This window comes from Garra rufa, chromosome 16 (genome assembly GCF_049309525.1).
Source record: "Garra rufa chromosome 16, GarRuf1.0, whole genome shotgun sequence".
Lineage (NCBI taxonomy): Eukaryota > Metazoa > Chordata > Actinopteri > Cypriniformes > Cyprinidae > Garra > Garra rufa.
The window spans coordinates 11,052,664-11,073,743 of NC_133376.1; the positions used below are offsets into that span (position 1 = coordinate 11,052,664).

At 33.5% G+C, this 21,080-nt stretch overlaps 1 protein-coding gene across 1 annotated transcript in view; it reads left to right on the plus strand.

The window, feature by feature from the left end:
• Positions 1-21,080, plus strand: part of spock1 (SPARC (osteonectin), cwcv and kazal like domains proteoglycan 1) — a 297,486-nt gene that overhangs the window by 147,339 nt on the left and 129,067 nt on the right. The window contains exon 2 of the mRNA XM_073821116.1: positions 8,351-8,396. Within this exon, the coding sequence (XP_073677217.1) occupies positions 8,351-8,396 (46 nt within the window). The remainder of the gene's footprint in view (positions 1-8,350; positions 8,397-21,080) is intronic.

Here is a 21,080-nt window from a genome sequence, read left to right on the forward strand (position 1 = left end):
TTCGGAGCTATGAGCCCACAGACACATTTGGCCTAGTTTCGCTGAGACCACCGTAAACTTTGAGCAGAATTACAGTCTGGCTTTCGCTCACGGCCTGAGAGCTGTAGCTTATAGATGTTTACACCAGAATGATTAATGTCTTCTGTAGCTTACCAGCAGATGTAAGTTATTCTCGCATTATTTATTGTTTTTAATTACGTTCTTAATTGAAACGAACCACATATTTTACACTACAACATCGATTTGCTTGAGGCTAAAGAGCCCCTAATGAGAGTTTGATGTCAAATATTTGTTTATCCGGCCTGTAGCGGCTCTACTTTGGGACAGGACTGTGTTAGCAATCGGATTTGAAAAGCCCTCATAATGCAGCAGCCGTCGCTAATGTTGTGTGAGATTCGCCTGGAGTCTGTCGCAGAGATGAAAATCAGGCTCTTGCACTCGCTCTCATTGTTTTCACTTCCGTTAAAAAGTCAGAAGTGAAGGGACCTTGTTTTATTTGATTAACTATATGTTGTACTTTTTGATAGGTGGAATCAGTCAAGTGTTGTTTTATTTTTTATGTTTTATTTTATTTGTTTTATTTTTATTTTGTATTTAATCATTGACTTTTTATTTAGATTGTTTTTTTGATCGTGGAATGTGTCAAGTGTTATTTATTGATTTAATTTTAATTATTTTATTATTAACTTTATATTGAATAGTGGCACAATGCTGCCACACACACATAATTTTTTTCCACTGAATTATGTCATTATAACGAGATGTTATGTCGTTTCAATGACATCTTTTCTCATTAAAACAAAATCTTTTCTCGTAATAATGTTATGTCGTTAAAACCACATCTTTTCACATAATAATGAGATGTTATGTCATTAAAATGACAATTATCTTGTTAAAACCACATTTGTTTCTTGTAATAATCAGATATGCTGTTAAAACAACAATTATCTCATTAAAACCATGTAATAATGAGAATGTAATAGTTAAATACACATCTTTTCTCATAATAACGAGATGTTATGTAGTTTTAACGAGATCTTTTCTCATTAAAATGAGATCTTTTCTCACAATAATGAGATGTTATGTCATTAAAACAACAATGATCTTATTAAAACCACATCTTTTCTTGTAATAATGAGATATGTAGTTTTAACGAAATCTTTTCTCATTAAAATGAGATATTTTCTCTTGATAAATCTCATTAAAACAACATATTTTCTTGTAATAACGAAATGTTGTCATTTTACCAACATAACATAATTATCTTATTAAAACCACATATTTTCTCATAATACTGAGATGTTATGTAGTTTAACGAGATCTTTTCTGATAATAATGAGATGTTATGTTGTTAAAATGACAATTATCTTGTTAAAACCACATTTTCTTGTAATAAGAAGATCTTGTGTTGTTAAAACCACATCTTTTCTCGTAAAAAGATTAAAAAAGAAAAGTCATTAAAACAACATAAAACAACATATCGCGTAAAATTGTGTAGCTCGCTCACATAATGTAACCATGTCTTCTATAACTGGAAAAACATAATTTATGAGAAAAAAAAAATCATTTTAACAAGATAGTTGTTGTTAATGACATGACATCTCGTTATTACGAGAAAAGATGTTGTTTCAACAAGAAAAGATGTCGTCAAAACAACATAACATCTCTTTATTACGAGAAAAGATGTCGTCAAAACAACATAACATCTCGTTATTACGAGAAAAAGATGTTGTTTCAACAAGAAAAGATATTGTCAAAACAACATAACATCTCGTTATTACGAGAAAAGATGTTGTTTTAACAAGAAAAGATATCGTCAAAACAACATAACATCTCGTTATTACGAGAAAAGATGTTGTTTTAACAAGAAAAGATATCGTCAAAACAACATAACATCTCGTTATTACGAGAAAAGATGTTGTTTTAACAAGAAAAGATATCGTCAAAACAACATAACATCTCGTTATTACGAGAAAAGATGTTGTTTTAACAAGAAAAGATATCGTCAAAACAACATAACATCTCGTTATTACGAGAAAAGATGTTGTTTTAACAAGAAAAGATATCGTCAAAACAACATAACATCTCGTTATTACGAGAATAGATGTCGTCAAAACAACATAACATCTCGTTATTACGAGAAAAAGATGTTGTTTTAACAAGAAAAGATATCGTCAAAACAACATAACATCTCGTTATTATGAGAAAAGATGTTGTTTTAACAAGAAAAGATATCGTCAAAACAACATAACATCTCGTTATTACGAGAAAAGATGTTGTTTTAACAAGAAAAGATATCGTCAAAACAACATAACATCTCGTTATTACGAGAATAGATGTCGTCAAAACAACATAACATCTCGTTATTACGAGAAAAAGATGTTTCAACAAGAAAAGATGTCGTCAAAACAACATAACATCTCGTTATTACGAGAAAAGATGTTGTTTTAACAAGAAAAGATATCGTCAAAACAACATAACATCTCGTTATTACGAGAAAAGATGTTGTTTTAACAAGAAAAGATATCGTCAAAACAACATAACATCTCCTTATTACGAGAAAAAGATGTTGTTTCAACAAGAAAAGATGTCGTCAAAACAACATAACATCTCGTTATTACGAGAAAAGATGTTGTTTTAACAAGAAAAGATATCGTCAAAACAACATAACATCTCGTTATTACGAGAATAGATGTCGTCAAAACAACATAACATCTCGTTATTACGAGAAAAGATGTTGTTTTAACAAGAAAAGATATCGTCAAAACAACATAACATCTCGTTATTACGAGAAAAGATGTTGTTTTAACAAGAAAAGATGTCATTAAAACAACATAACATCTCCTTATTACGAGAAAAAGATGTTGTTTCAACAAGAAAAGATGTCGTCAAAACAACATAACATCTCGTTATTACGAGAAAAGATGTTGTTTTAACAAGAAAAGATATCGTCAAAACAACATAACATCTCGTTATTACGAGAAAAGATGTTGTTTTAACAAGAAAAGATATCGTCAAAACAACATAACATCTCGTTATTACGAGAATAGATGTCGTCAAAACAACACAACATCTCGTTATTACGAGAAAAGATGTTGTTTTAACAAGAAAAGATGTCATTAAAACAACATAACATCTCCTTATTACGAGAAAAAGATGTTGTTTCAACAAGAAAAGATGTCGTCAAAACAACATAACATCTCCTTATTACGAGAAAATATGTTGTTTCAACAAGAAAAGATGTAATTAAAACAACATAGCATCTCCTTATTACGAGAAAAGATGTCATCAAAACAACATAACATCTCGTTATTACGAGAAAAGATGTCGTCAAAACAACATAACATCTCGTTATTACGAGAAAATATGTTGTTTTAACAAGAAAAGATGTCATTAAAACAACATAACATCTCCTTATTACGAGAAAAGATGTTGTTTCAACAAGAAAAGATGTCGTCAAAACAACATAACATCTCGTTATTACGAGAAAAGATGTCGTCAAAACAACATAACATCTCGTTATTACGAGAAAAGATGTCGTCAAAACAACATAACATCTCGTTATTACGAGAAAAATGTTGTTTTAACAAGAAAAGATGTCATTAAAACAACATAACATCTTATTACGAGAAAAAGATGTTGTTTCAACAAGAAAAGATGTCATCAAAACAACATAACATCTCGTTATTACGGGAAAAGATGTTGTTTTAACAAGATAAGATGTCATCAAAACAACATAGCATCTCGTTATTACGAGAAAAAGATGTTGTTTCAACAAGAAAAGATGCCGTCAAAACAACATAACATCGTTAAAAAGACAATTATCTCATTAAAACCACATTTTCTTGTAATAAGAAGATCTTGTGTTGTTAAAACCACATCTTTTCTCGTAAAAAGATGTTATGTCATTAAAACAACATAAAACAACATATTGCATGTCGTCAAAACAACATAACATCTCGTTATTATGAGAAAAGATGTTGTTTCAACAAGAAAAGATGTCGTCAAAACAACATATCTCTTTATTACGAGAAAAGATGTTTCAACAAGAAAAGATGTCGTCAAAACAACATAACATCTCCTTATTACGAGAAAAGATGTCGTCAAAACAACATAACATCGTTAAAAAGACAATTTGTTAAAAAGACAATTATCTCATTAAAACCACATTTTCTTGTAATAACAAGATCTTGTGTTGTTAAAACCACATCTTTTCTCGTAAAAAGATGTTATGTCATTAAAACAACATAAAACAACATATCGCATGTCATCAAAACAACATAACATCTCGTTATTACGAGAAAAGATGCTGTTTCAACAAGAAAAGATGTCGTCAAAACAACATATCTCGTTATTACGAGAAAAGATGTTGTTTCAACAAGAAAAGATGTCGTCAAAACAACATAACATCTCCTTATTACGAGAAAAGATGTCGTCAAAACAACATAACATCTCGTTATTACGAGAAAAGATGTCGTCAAAACAACATAAAACAACATATCGCATGTCGTCAAAACAACATAACATCTCGTTATTACGAGAAAAGATGTTGTTTCAACAAGAAAAGATGTCGTCAAAACAACATATCTCGTTATTACGAGAAAATATGTTGTTTTAACAAGAAAAGATGTCGTCAAAACAACATAACATCTCCTTATTACGAGAAAAGATGTTGTTTCAACAAGAAAAGATGTCATCAAAACAACATAACATCGTTAAAAAGAATTCGTTAAAAAGACAATTATCTCATTAAAACCACATTTTCTTGTAATAACAAGATCTTGTGTTGTTAAAACCACATCTTTTCTCGTAAAAAGATTAAAAAAGAAAAGCCATTAAAACAACATAAAACAACATATCGCGTAAAATTGTGTAGCTCGCTCACATAATGTAACCATGTCTTCTATAACTGGAGAAACATAATTTATGAGAAAAAAAAGTCAATTTAACAAGATAGTTGTTGTTAATGACATAACATCTCGTTATTACGAGAAAAGATGTTTTAACAAGAAAAGATGTCGTCAAAACAACATAACATCTCGTTATTACAAGAAAAGATGTTGTTTTAACAAGAAAAGATGTCGTCAAAACAACATAACATCTCCTTATTACGAGAAAAGATGTTGTTTTAACAAGAAAAGAGGTTATTAAAACAACATAGCATCTCGTTATTGCGAGAAAAGATGTTGATCTTGTTATTAAAGACATAATTGATTGGAAAAAATAATATGTGTTTGGCAGCAATGCGTCACCGTAATATTGTGACCTTTATTTATTCACTTGCCCCCAATGTTTTGCAAATGCATGTACTGTTGGGTGGAATCAATAAAGTTGTTTATCAAAGTTATTTTATTTTATTTTGTGACCCTTTATTTTAACTTCTTTTTTTCATTCAGTGTTTACCAAATGCATGTACTTTTTTTTGGGTATTTTGAATCAATATGTTTTGACTGTATGAAATGGTGTATGCTTAGGTCACTCATATTCCCAACTGTTTGAGAGAGACAAGAAGAAAAATGGTTTGTTTGTATTATCAGCATAGGAATATCAGTGCAGCACCTTAATGTATAAAGAGTCTGGGTAAACAAAATATGCTTGAGATGCAGATAAAATCTGCTGTAATGCGTTTGAATTTGCTTTTTGGTTATCTTGTACTTTTGCAGTCCCTGATAAAGTAATTTCACTGTTTAGTAGTAGTCAAGTCAAGTCACCTATATTTCTATAGCGCTTTATGCAATACAGATTGTGTCAAAGCAGCTTTACAGTGTTAAATAGGGTTTCAATAAAAAAAAAATGTTTTTTATTTTATTGCTCGAGATACAGATAAGTAACCCTCACCAAAATAATTACATAGAGACATCGATTTTTATTTTATTTTATTGCTTGAGATACAGATAAATATAAATATAAATAAATATAATAAATATAATAAATATTACAGATAAAGTAAATGCCCCAAGTAAATTTGCAGACACCAAAATAAATAAATAGATTTTTTAGTTTTACATTTATTTTATTTTGTTTTTATGCTTTTTTTATTTTATTTTAATCAATGCCCCCAGGTAAATTTGCAGATACCAAAATAATTACATAGATTTTTTTAAATTATTTTAAATTATTTTATTTTTGTATGCTTTTTTATTTTTTTATTTTATTTTATTGCTTGATATACAGATAAAGTCAATGCCCCCAAGTAAATTTGCAGACAACAATATAAATAAATAGATTTTTTCGTTTTACATTTATTTTATTTTATTTTTATGCTTTTTTATTTTATTTTAATCAATGCCCCCAGGTAAATTTGCAGATACTAAAATAATTACATTGATTTATTTATTTTTGTTTTTTGTATGCTATTTTATTTTATTTTATTACTTGAGATTCAGATAAATTCAATGCCCCCAAGTAAATTTGCAGAAACCAATATAAATAAATTGATTTTTTAGATTTACATTTGTTTTATTTTATTTTATTTTTATGCTTTTTTATTTTATTTTAATCAATGCCCCGAGGTAAATTTGCAGATACTAAAATAATTACATTGATTTATTGATTTATTTTATTTTTTGTATGCTTTTTTATTTTATTTTATTTTATTACTTGAGATACAGATAAATTCAATGTCCCCAAGTAAATTTGCAGAAACCAATATAAATAAATAGATTTTTTAGATTTACATTTGTTTTATTTTATTTTTATGCTTTTTTTATTTTATTTTAACCAATGCCCCCAGGTAAATTTGCAGATGCTAAAATAATTCCATTGTTTTTTTTTTTATTATTTGTTTTTTTTTATTATTTTATTTTTGTATGCTTTTTTTATTTTATTTTATTGCTTGAGATACAGATAAAGTCAATGCCCCCAAGTAAATTTACAGACAACAATATAAATAAATAGATTTTTTAGTTTTACATTTTTTTTATTTTATTTTATTGAGATACAGATAAAGTCAATGCCCCCAAGTAAATTTACAGACAACAATATAAATAAATAGATTTTTTAGTTTTACATTTTTTTTATTTTATTTTATTGAGATACAGATAAAGTCAATGCCCCCAAGTAAATTTGCACACAACAATATAAATAGATTTTTTTAGTTTTACATTTATTTTATTTTTATTTTTATGCTTTTTTATTTTATTTTAATCAATGCCCCCAGGTAAATTTGCAGATACTAAAATAATTACATTGATTTATTTATTTTTGTTTTTTTGTATGCTATTTTATTTTATTTTATTACTTGAGATTCAGATAAATTCAATGCCCCCAAGTAAATTTGCAGAAACCAATATAAATAAATTGATTTTTTAGTTTTACATTTTGTTTTATATTATTTTTATGCTTTTTTTTATTTTAATCAATGCCCCCAGGTAAATTTGCAGATACTAAAATAATTACATTGATTTTTTATTTTATTTTAAATTATTATTTTTTTTTTTTGCTTTTTTATTTTTTTTTATTGCTTGAAATACAGATAAAGTCAATGCCCCCAAGTAAATTTGCAGACACCAATATAAATATTACATTTTTTAGTTTTACATTTATTTTATTTCATTTTTATGCTTTTTTATTTTATTTTAATCAATGCCCCCAGGTAAATTTGCAGATACCAAAATAATTACATTGATTTTTTTGTATTATTTAATTTTTTGTATGATTTTATTTTATTTTATTTTATTTTATTTTATTGCTTGAGATACAGATAAAGTCAATGCCCCCAAGTAAATTTACAGACACCAATATAAATAAATAGATTTTTTTTTTATTTTTACATTTATTTATTGTAATTTTTTTGTATGCTTTTTTGTATTTATTTATTTTTTTTAATTGCTTGAGATACAGAAATAACTAGCATTTTATTTATTTATTTATTTACTTTTGCAACTTTGTGAATTTACTGCAAAACTGCTGTTTATGGTCAAGTTATTTCACAGTTTAATATTAGATTTTTCTAAAGCAACATTGCAGACACCAAAATAATCAAACAGATCCAGGTACACATTTACCAATAAAAAACTGAAAAGCAACAGAAGCCACTGACTGGTTCAGAGCCGTAAAAATCCAGTGTGAAAAGAGACCTGCGATAGAAGGAAAATCAGACTTGAGTTTTCTCAAGCAATTGAAGCGAATGCTTCCACAGACAGTCCATTTACCATACAGCCTTCATTAAAACATCAGCAAACAATCTGTCTGTGCACTTATCTCCGTGTCAGACCAGAAGTCATCATCTTTGTCTGTCCTTTCAATCATAAAGCGGTTTTCTTCTTTCTGGAGGTCATAACGGTAGCATTGAAGCTTGACTTGTGTCTGTCTGTGAGGATTTTAAATGTGTCATTGTGTGTTTTCGTAGGACGATTACTTCAGAACCGGGAACCCCAACAAAGCACAAGACCAAGGTAAGAAATCATCAAAATCATTTTCTCTCTGGCTTTTATCTATTTATCCACCTGACCCTGTAGTCTCGCCTCTATCTCTCTCTCCTCGCCGTCCTTTGTGCTTCATACATGCTGTATCTCTACCCAGATTAATCATAAAAAAAACTCCAATCAAGTGCTGGAATCTTCATTTCAGAATATTGATCCTGGTCTTCGCTCCAGACATGAATCAATACAGCGAGTCAGAAACACACACGCATAGCTAAATGAAGACATATCATAGACTTCTATGGTTTTTATAGAACGATAATTATAATTAGACCAACCTAAATCCAAAGGCAAAACGTGTGTATGTCATTCATGAGTAGTTTTTGTGATCGAGGGTTTCAGATTTAGCTCACTTCTGGTGACTAGAGAGCAATTTGCGCTCAAATTAATCACACACACACACAGAGCATTCAATAGAAAGGATGCAAATCTAACAAATTAGGTTTAGAAACGTTTTATTCTGAATCATCTGGGAAATCTAAAAGCTCAGATGAGCTGGAGAATTAGCTTTCTAAGGCATTTTTAGTGGTCAGTTCCTGTTGTGTTTTATGTTGTGGTACATGTAGTGATAATTAATTGTCACAATCACTGCGTCATCGTGTTTTTCCCTCATTTCAGAGTATTCAGTCGAGCCGCAGCATGTGCAAATTCGTGTTTGAATGACTCACATCTCATTGGGAGCTGCAACCATGATATGCAAATACATTTTCGTTTTTTTTTTTTGTGCAACAAAGAAATCTGCATGTTTAAAGGAATCAGCATTAAGATGTTTTAAGACTTTTTATTTACTTTTATTTACTTTTTAAAAAAGAAAAAGCAAGCTAAAAATTGTTTATTTAGTTGGTTCAGTCGAAGTTCAGGATGATTTGTAAAACGATGTTTTGTTTTGTTTTATTTAATATTTTATTTTATTTGTATACTTTTTTATTTATTTTATGTTATTGCTTGAGATACAGTTTAAGCAAACCCCCTCAAGTAAATTCAGAGAAAGCAAAATAATTAAACAGAAAAATATATATTTTTTTAAATTTTACTTTATTTTTATGCTTTACTTAATTTAATTTTATTTCTAAGCTCTATTTTATTTCATTGCTCGAGATACAGATAAAGTACCCCCCCCCCCCCAAGGAAAGTAAATTAAATAGAAAAATGCATCTTAAATTAATGTAATTTTATTTGTTATTTTATTTCATTTGTTTTTTATTGTAGTGTATTTTATTGTTTGAGATACAGATAAAGTAAATGCCCCAGGTAAATTTTCAGACACCAAAGTAATTAAATTATTTTTTAACTTATTTTGTTTTATTTTATTTGTATGATTGTTTTTTATTGCTTGAGATACAGATAAAGTGAACCCCCAAGTAAATTTGTAGTTTGCAGACACCAATTAAATAGAAAAAAAAACTTTTCATTTAATTTCAATTTTATGCTTTATTTTATTTTATTGCTTAAGATACAGATAAAGATATTTTATTTGCATGCTTTTTTATTTTTATTTTATTGCTTGATAAAGATAAATTTTGCAGTTTGCAGACACCAAAATAATTAAATGGAAAAATAAATTTTTATTTTATTTTATTTTATTTTATTTTATTTTATTTTATTTTATTTTATTTTATTTTATTTTATTTTATTTTATTTTATTTTATTTTATTTGTATGATTTATTTTATTAATCAAAAATTTGCAGTTTGCAGACACCAAAATAATAAATGGAAAAATAAATTTTTATTAAAATTTTTTATTTTTATGCTTCATTTTATTTTTATTGCTTGAGATACAGATAAAGTTAATGCCCCCAGTAATTTAGCAGACACCCAAATTCTTTATTTTTTTTTTATTTTTTTTATTTTTGTATGATTTTTTTTATAGCTTGAGATTCAGATAAAGTAAACCCTAATGTAAATTTGCAGACACCAAAATAATTAAATAGAATTTTTATTTTGACATTGTTTTATTGTATTTTATTTTGTTTTGTTTTATTGCTTGAGATGGAGGAAAAAGTGGAATTTTGTATTTTTTTTTTAAACTTTCGCAACTTATTAAATTTACTTTTAAAACTGCTGTATAAGTAATTTCACTATTTAATGTTTTTTTTTTTTTTTTTTTTTTTAAAGCAACATTGCAGACACCAAAATAATCAAACAGATCTGGGTAAACATTTACCACTATAAACTAAAAAAGCAACAGATGCCACTGACTGCTTCAGATATATATATATATATATATGGTGTGAAAAGAGAGCTACAGTAGAAGGAAGAAGCTTAAAAATCAAAAAAACAAAAACGTTTTGTTTAGTTGATGGTCTTTAATCATGAGGTGTGAATTGACCGTTGCAGAAGGTTTTAGGACTGTCTGAATGGATGTACTGTAAGTAGAAGCACATGTCAAGGATGATCAGATGAGCATCTGTAGAGCGATGTTTCCATATGAGCGTGTGCTGCTGCTGTTGTGGATTCTGTCATAGACTCATAATATTTATATTTCATCTGATGAGTCATATTTACTATATCTGCTTCACCAGAATGACTGTACAGAGCTAATATCACTAAACAGACTCCTGTCTCAATATAGCAACAGTGCTGCCAACTTTAGTTGTGATCTCTTCTCCATATTGTTATGCAATTGTTCAAATATCAAGTCAACTTTATTGTCAATTCTGCCACATGTACAGGACATACAGAGAATTGAAATTGCGTCACTCTCAGACCCATGGTGCATACAAGTAACATTAAATACAAACAGTAACATTAGATACTGTACAAAGAATAAATACAAATAAACATTAAATACAAACAGTAACATTAAATACAAACAGTAACATTAGATACTGTACAAAGAATAAATACAAATAAACATTAAATACAAACAGTAACATTAGATACAAAGAAATTACAAATAAACATAGAATTACAAATAAACATAATATATAAAATGAAAAACACAATATACAAGTAATGGTAGAGAGTGCAAACCATGTAAACATGTAAACAATATAGTGCAACAGAGCTTGTAATGTGTAAAAGTGTCAGAGCAGTCTTGTAACTGTCTATGAGTAGGTGAGGTAGTTGGCAGACCAATGCTGCACAAAGTGACTGGTGCAGGTCAGTGTGTGTGTGTGTGTGTGTGTGTGTGTGTGTGTGTGTGTGTGTGTGTGTCAGAGTTCAGAAAGTTTGTGGGGCAGAAGAGGGGAGTGAGGGGAGTGGGGGCAGAGTAGGGAGAGAGTTGAGCTTCCTGACAGCCTGATGGGTGAAGCTGTCCTTCAGTCTGCTGGTTCTGGCCTGGAGACTCCGCAGTCTCCTCCCTGATGGCAGCAGGCTGAAGAAGCTTTGCATTGGGTGGGTGGGATCGGCTGCTATGCAGAGGGCTTTTTTGGTGAGACGTGTGCTGTAGATGTCTTGGAGGGAGGGGAGAGGGACACCAATGATCCTCTCAGCTGCTCTGACTATGCGTTGGAGAGTTTTTTGGCAGGACGCATTGCAGGCTCCAAACCACACAGTGATGCAGCTAGACAGGATGCTCTCGATGGTTCCTCGGTAAAATGTGTACATGATGGGGGCTGGTGCTCTTGCTCTTCTTAGTTTGCGGAGGAAGTAGAGACGCTGCTGTGATTTCTTAGCCAGTGCAGTGGTGTTGTTTGTCCAGGAGAGATCCTCAGTGATGTGCACACCCAGGAACTTGGTGCTGCTCACTCTCTCCACGGACGCACCGTTGATGGTCAGAGGAGCATGCTGAGTGTGCACTCTTCTGAAGTCAACAACAATCTCCTTTGTCTTCTCCACATTCAGAGAGAGATTGTTGTCTCCGCACCATGCAGCCAGGCGGCTCACCTCGCTTCTGTAGTTTGTCTCATCCCTGTTGCTAATGAGACCCACCACAGTCGTGTCATCCGCAAACTTGATGAAGAGGTTGGAGCTGTGTGACGGAGTGCAGTCGTGGGTCAGCAGAGTGAAGAGGAGGGGGCTCAGCATACATCCCTGAGGGGCCCCCGTGTTTAGAGTGATAGTGCTGGATGTGTTACTGCCGACCCGTACTTCTTGTGGTCTTCCTGTGAGGAAACCCAACAGCCAGGTACAAAGTGAGGTGTTGAGCCCCAGCTGGATCAGTTTTTGTGTGAGCTGTTGGGGGATTATAGTGTTAAATGCTGAACTGAAGTCTATGAACAGCATTCGGACATATGAGTCTTTTTTGTCCAGATGTGTGAGTGCTGAGTGGAGTGCAGTGGAGATGGCATCATCGGTCGAGCGGTTGGGCCGATATGCAAACTGGAAGGGGTCTAGTGAGGGAGGAAGGACAGATTTAATGTGCTGCATGACTAGCCGTTCAAAGCACTTCATGAGGATGGGGATAAGTGCAACTGGACGGTAGTCATTAAAGCAGGAAGGAGATGACTTTTTTGGTACCGGACTGATAGTGGTTGCTTTGAAACAGGTGGGGATGACAGCCTGGGAGAGTGAGATGTTAAAGATGTCTGTCAAGACATCAGTGAGTTCCAATGCACAGTCTCTCAGTACACGACCAGGAATGTTGTCAGGACCCGGAGCTTTGCGAGCGTTGATCCTGCTGAGGGATCTCCTCACACTGTCCGGGGACAGAGTCATCACCTGGTCACCAGGAGGGGGTGGGGTCTTTTGTGCTGTGGTGCTGTTTTGCACTTCAAAGCGAGTGAAGAAGGTGTTCAGCTCGTTCAGCAAGGAGATGGTGCTGTCACAGGTCTGTGGAGGGGGCTTGTAATCTGTGATGGTCTGTATGCCCCGCCACAGGCTCCGTGTGTCTCTGCTGTCATTGAAGCGACGAGATATTCCTCTGGAGTACTGTCTCTTAGCCTCTCTGATGCCACGGGAAAGGTTGGCCCTAGCTGTCTTCAGGCTCGCCTCGTCTCCAGCTCTGAAGGCAGCGTTCCGAGCTGTGTGTGTGTGTGTGTGTGTGTGTGTGTGTGTGTGTGTACAGTGGTGTTCAAACACTTGATTTTTTTTCACTCAAAATTTGAAGGAATATTAGATGTAGGTATATCACTTTTATTTTTGTGAATAACAGTGATCAAAATTAAAGAACAGTAACCATTGTAGCACGAAAATAGATTACAACTAAACATTTGGAGGGAAACAGCTTTCAGAAATTAGTAGGAAGTGTAGAGGCCCTTGCTTTGAATGATTTCAGCACATCAAGATCACTGCTTGGTCCTATTTAAAGTTATCCAAACATGAATAGAAGGGCAGTTTTTAAGCATATTTTCTAAATTAATTGTATTCTTAAGCACAGCATAAAAATTAAATGTGATATATAGTTGTCCACATAATATAAATGCATGAAAAGACAGGATAATGCAGAGACTCTCAATGGAGAATTGGTTCAACACTGCAGCTGGAATTGCTTGCCAGTTTAGTCCTCTGCATGTTTAAGAGAAGTCAGATTGAAAGCACACTCTGCAGTGACCATACCTCTCATCAGCAGAAAGAATCAAAAGGCTGAGCTCACCTTTACTGAGGAGCAAGTTGTGTGTGTGTGTGTGTGTGTAGAGAGAGGACATCATTAGTTTCTCAGACTGCACTGGTGTAATCTTGATATACCCATCTTCCACTCTTATGCATAGTTTGATAACTTTAATGGGTTTATTGCCAAGGATTTTCAAGTGGATTTAAATCTGGACCCATTTCATTATTTTAACGTTCTTAGCTTCAAGGAACTGCTTTACTCATATTGCAGTGTGATGGGGACATTGTCTTATATGAAAATTGCTGTCGGATGTACATTTTTGCAGGGAAGGAACTGCATGTTGCTGAAGGAGGTTCTGACAAACATTTGCATTCACCTGCCGTAAGAGTTGTATGTACAGGTGCAACTCAATAAATTAGAATGTTGTGGAAAAGTTAATTTATTTCAGTAATTCAACTCAAATTGTGAAACTCTTAAACTATTAAATAAATACAATTTTAACTCTTCAACTATTAAATAAATACAATGCACACAGACTGAAGTAGTTTAAGTCTTTGGTTCTTTTAATTGTGATGATTTGGCTCATGTTTAACAAAAACCCATCAATTCACTCAATCTCAACAAATTAGAATACTTCATAAGACCAATAACAATAATAATAATAATAAAACATTTTTAGTGAATTGTTAGCCTTCTGGATATATGTTCATTCACTGTATATGTACTCAATACTTGGTAGGAGCTCCTTTTGCTTTAATTACTGCCTTACTGCCTTTGCTTTAATTTTGGCATGGAGGTGATCAGTCTGTGGCACTGCTGAGGTGCTATGAAAGCCCAGGTATATTTGACAGTGGCCTTCAGCTCATCTGCATTTTTTGGTTTCTTGTTTCTCATTTTTCTCTTGACAATACCCCATAGATTAGGGCATACCCCATATGCTGTCAAGCACACCAACTCCATGGTCATTTAACCAACTTTTTGTCCTTTTGGCAGTGTGGGCAGGTGTCATCCTGATGGAAAATGAAATCAGCATCTTTAAAAGGCTGGTCAGCAAAAGGAAGCATGAAGTGCTTTTTCTTGGTAAACGAGGGAAGCGACTTTTTCAAAAAACACAGTGGACCAACACCGGCAGATGACATTGCACCCCAAATCATCACAGACTGTGGAAACTTAACACTGGACTTCAATCAGTTTGGGCTATGATCTTCTCCATCCTTCCTCCAGACTCTAGGACCTTGGTTTCCAAATGAAATACAACACTCATCTGAAAAGAGGACTTTGGACCACTGGACAACAGTCCATTCTTCTTCTCCTTAGCCCAGGTAAGATGCCTCTGGCGTTGTCTGTGGTTCAGGAGTGGCTTAACAAGAGGAATAGGACAACTGTAGCTAAATTTCTTGACAGGTCTGTGTGTGGTGGCTCTTGATGCCTTGACCCCAGCCTCAGTCGATTCTTTGTGAAGTTCACCCAAATTCTTGAATCGATTTTGCTTGACAAGCCTCTCAAGGCTGCGGTTCTCTCGGTTGGTTGTAAATCCTTTTCTTCTACACTTTTTCCTTCCACTCAACTTTCTGTTAACATGCTTGGATACAGCACTCTATGATCAGCCACTTCTTTGGCTGTGAATATTTGTGGCTTACCCTCCTTGTGAAGGGTGTCAATGATTGTTTTCTGAACAACAGTCAGATCAGCAGTCTTCGCCATGATTGTGTAGCCTAGTGAACCAAACTAAGAGACCATTTTGAAGGCTCATGCTTCCTTCTGCTTACCATCTTTAAAAAGCTGGTCAGCAGAATGAAGCATGAAGTGCTCTAAAATTTCTTGGTAAACGGCAACTTTTGTTGTCAAAAAACACAGTGGACCAACACTTGCAGATGACATTGCACCCCAAATCATCACATACTGTGGAAACGTTACACTGGACTTCAATCAACTTGGGCTATGATCTTCTCCATCCTTCCTCCAGACTCTAGGACCTTGGTTTCCAAATGAAATACAAAACTTGCTCTCATCTGAAAAGAGGACTTTGGACCACTGGGCAACAGTCCATTTCTTCTTCTCCTTAGCCCAGGTAAGATGCCTCTGGCATTGTCTGTGGTTCAGGAGTGGCTTAACAAGAGGAATAGGACAATGTAGCCAAATTTCTTGACAGGTCTGTGTGTGGTGGCTCTTGATGCATTGACCCCAGCCTCAGCTGATTCTTTGTGAAGTTCACCCAAATTCTTGAATCGATTTTGCTTGACAAGCCTCTCAAGGCTGCGGTTCTCTCGGTTGGTTGTGCATCTTTTTCTTCTACACTTTTTCCTTCCACTCAACTTTCTGTTAACATGCTTGGATACAGCACTCTATGAACAGCCACTTCTTTGGCAGTGAATGTTTGTGGCTTACCCTCCTTGTGAAGGGTGTCAATGATTGTTTTCTGGACAACAGTCAGATCAGCAGTCTTTGCCATGATTGTGTAGCCTAGTGAACCAAATTAAGAGACCATTTTGAAGGCTCATGCTTCCTTTTGCTTACAATTAAAAGAACCAAAGAAAATAAACAAACTTTTCCACAACATTCAAATTTATTGAGATGCACCTGTATAAGAGGCCCAACTCCTGCTGCAGAAAACATCCCCCAAACCATGAAACGTCCTCCTCCACCTTCACTGACTTCCTTATGCACTCGGGATTCAGTCTGTCCTCAGTTTGACACCAAACAAAATGTTTCCCATCAGACCCAAATAAATTGAACTTGCTCTCATAAAGTGAACTTTGGAATAGTCCACACAACATGCTCCTCAGTAAAGGTGAGCTTAATCTTTTGATTCTTTCTGCCGATGAGAGGTTTGGTCACTGCAGAGTGCGTTTTGAGTCTGATTTCTCTCAAACATGCTGAGACAGATCTTTACCATGTTTAGCACTGAACTGGTGAGCAATTCCAGCTGCAGTATTGAACCGATTCCCCATTGAGAGTCTTTGAATTATCCTGTCATCTTGTGCATTTGTCGTATGTGGGTGAACAAATATAATTTAGTTTTTATACTGTGCTTTAGAGTACAATTAATTTATGAAGTATACGGTATGAGCACATTTAGAGTTCAAGCTTTTACTGCATGATTTAGTCTATTCAAATACATTCAGACCAGCAGGTTATAGCAAAACACTTAAAGAATGAGTCATTGAGTCTTTCAATTAACTGATTCGTTATACATTCAAAATTCCTTCAAAATTCAAGATAAGGTGTCAAAATGCCTTTTATGTGTTACACAGTGCCTTGCGAAAGTATTCATACTCCTTTTTTTGGTACATTTTGTTATGTTGCAGCCTTTAAATTACTTCCACATCAATCTACATCTCATACACCATAATGTATAATGTAAAACAGGTTTGTAACAAATTTGCTAATTTATTAGAAATAAAAAACTGAAAAGATCCCATTGCATAAGTATTCACACCCTTTTCTGGGACACTTGAAATTTAGCTCAGGAGCATTCATATTCTAGATGTTAGTACAGTTCGAGTGGAGTTAAACTGTGGCAAATTCATTGGAATGAGTCTGCTTTAGAAAGGCACACACCTCTAAGAAAAGGCCTAACAGCTGAAAATGCATATCAGAGCAAAAACCAAGTCCTGAGGTCAAGATTACTGCCTGTAGAGCTCAGTGACAGACTTGCGTTAAGGCAATGATCTAGAGAAGAGTTCAGAAAAAAATCTGCTTCATTGAAGGTTCACAGAAGCATGTAGCCTCCATTATCCGTAATGGAAGACGATTGGAACAACTAGGACTCTAGAAAATGTCTGCCAGCCCCCATCCAAGCTGACAGAGCTTGAGAGGTGAAAAGGTTATGCAAAGAATGGCAGATAATTGCCAAATGCATGTGCAAAGCTTGTCACATCATACTCAAAAAGACTTGAGGCTGTAAAGGTGCTTCAACTATATACTGAGTTAAGGGTATGAATAGTTATGCAATGTACTTATTTCAGTGTTTTATTTTTAATACATTTGTAAAATTTGCAAATCTGGTTTTTGCTTTGTCATTATTATGGTGTATGGAGTGTAAACTGATGTGGGGAAAAACTAATTCATTAAAGCATTTTAACATAATGAAGGGGTATGAATACTTTTGCAAGGCACTGTATATTTATATAATTAGATATAGTTAATATGACACAAAGAGTGACGTTTTTCTCCAAATATCAGCACGATTGCATATGCGATACTGATTTGATAAACAACTGATTAAACAAGAAGTTAATATTAAATGACATTTTAGACTCAATAGTTCTTATTTTTGCTGTATTTCGTCAACAAAAATAGTTTCAAACAAAGCCACAGCAGAACTGTTTTACATCTCTGAGCAACACACAACGGTGTTTAGTTACTGAATCAGCTGTTTGAACAAATCAGTTGAATGAATGACTCATGCAGTGATTTGCCGTCACCTACTGGCGATTGTAGGTTTATATTTAAAGTATATCTTCCTTTTTCCCCCCCCCAAATCACTTCAAATATCAGTATTCAACTTTTTTTTTTTTTTTTTTTTTTTTTTTTTTTTACATCAAAACATTATTTATGCATTTGCAACTGCAGGTTAAATGCATTTATGTCCTGCATTAAACAGTCTGTGTTAATGCATCTAAATGACACTTAAGATGCAGATTCAGTGCCACCTCTGCACTGCAAACACATATTTTATTGATACTGATTTAATGTAACTGGTAACAGCCCTATAGCGTCTTACTTTTTTTGATTACATTTAAGAATTTGACACAAAAGATGATGCATATGTTTAATTCGGTAAAAAAAGGGCCTTATAAAGGTAAAATTCCCCAAAAAGGTCAAATCAATTTAAACTTCATTGATAATCAGTGCACAGAATATGACGAACATCAAGCTTCGGGAGTCAGCTGTCTACTTCAGTTCTTAAATACCAGCACAGTAACTACTCAGAGAAATATCCTCCAATTATCATTATCAACAAAATTCCAGAAAATATCAAAATATATTTTTGTCATTATCGCACACCCCTACTGGGTAAAAATCATTTGGGTATTTCAGGCATGTAGATGATTTGCATATGACAAGGTCATAGGTGTGATTCCTAGAAAACACACATGCTGATTAAAATGTAAACCTTTAATGCACTGCAAGTCACTTTGAATGAAAGCATCTGCTAAATGAATAAATGTAGAAAGCTGTAGAAAAAGCGAAACTGGTCTGAAGTGGACTAAATTCCTAGAAAAAAAAAAAAAAGAAATCCTTCACAGATGCTTGTGCTAAAGCCGCAATAGAGGGTCAGTCTTTCAAACAATGTTTGATATTAATTTAACATCCACTCTGCTGAGCACTTCTGCTAACGATTATGACGAACCGCTATGAATAACCAATCAAGCTCTATTGTTTTTACAGAAACACCAATAGAGACCAGCAGACAGATGCATGCATGACCATACCATATGGCGACTGAGAGAATGATTGTGTGTGCACCATCTGCACTAGTTTTATCCTGTGTGAATGAGTCCTTTAAGAAAAGCTACAAAGCTTGATTTCTGTAACTAATCCTGCCGTTCTCACACTCTTCTGATCAGCTCCCCTCACTGAGCTCGGTAAATAGCGTCGCTCTGGAACCTACTGAGCTGATTCGCTTTCCACTCACTATATAACACCTTCTTAAGCTCCCTAATAAGTGACTGACAGACACACATGCAGTTAGATGTACCGTATCTTTTAAAGATTAACTTTTAAAATGTAATTAGAAAAAAAAGTGCTATTTGTTTTTTAACTGATTATTAATTATTATTATTAATAATATGTTTTAGATATGTTTATGTTTAGCTTTATATAGTGACTCCTGAGGCACTTCCATATGCAGACTAGGTTTTAAAACAGCTGAATAGTGTGTAATAGTGGATGTGTTCTGCTCTGTGTGCATTGGTGTGTGTGTGTGTGTGTGTGTGTGTGTGTGTGTGTGTGTGTGTGTGTGTGTGTGTTACTGTATCCATCCCAAACTTAAGAATGCCATTGTTTCCACATTGATCTCCTAAATCACAGTTTATCGATTCTGAATTTTCATTAGACAAGAGAGACAAACAATTTAGAGCCTCATCTCTCTTTCTCTCTCTCTCTCTCTGTCTAATAAACAGCCTCCCACGGCGCACTTCTGCAAACACACTCACGCTGCGTCACACACTCGAACTCACACACACCGCGGTTAAACTCTCTCTGACCGTGTAAGCAGTGTGGCTGAGCCTGACTAATTTAATTAGCCTCAGCCTGTAATTATTCACTTTAAAGAGAAATGAGGGTTATGATCTTGTCCATTACAGACATGACAAGAGATTTAAGGAGCTCAGAGAATAACGTGTGTGTGCGAGTGCAACATTGTCTTTGGCGTAATCTGTTATTGTGGCACGGCATGCGTTCTCAGTGAATTTAATTGCGTGTGCAGGCCTCATTACAGCCTCGTTATGGGGAAATTGTCTCTGAATGCTTCATTTGCATTTGTATGGTTTTGGTGTTGAGTCAGCGTTTCCGAGCCAAACTGCAGTGGCAGCAAAGGAGCCGCACAGGGACGGCAGCACAACAATCTGCCCTTTAAACTGCCTGCAATTTATGCACGGGGACAATACGGCTTTATCTGGAGCTGGGGACCGGCTCCGTTTAACTGGCAGGAAAACACTCTCCTGTAGGTTTAAAGAGACCGAAAAAAGAAAAGAAAGAGGGCAAATACATGTAGGTTTCTGGCCAGCTTCACTCAAAGATGCAAGTAGAGTACTTGATAAACACTAAACAGTGTTTTGAATGCAATAAGTGTGTTTGTATGGAGGATTTGAGCACATGCTGTATGTTCTGACCTGTTTTTTTTTTGTTTTGTTTTTTTAAATATGTTAATTATTTACCTTTTGTTTTTTAAGGTATATGCTGCTCTTCAGTTTTATTTATTCGTTCATTCATTCATTTATACATACTTTTTTCCATAAATGTTCTATACATTTTTTAAGTGAATAATATATAATATAATATAATATAATATAATATAATATAATATAATATAATATAATATAATATTAATAATATAATAAAAATAATGTATACTATATTTAAATAAAAATGTATAAATAAATAAATAACTTAAAATAAAGTTAAAAATCAGCATTAAACTTTTTTAAAAGAAAGTAAATAATATATTTAATTAGAAAATAATGTAAGCAATATTAAAGTCAATCAATCAATCAAT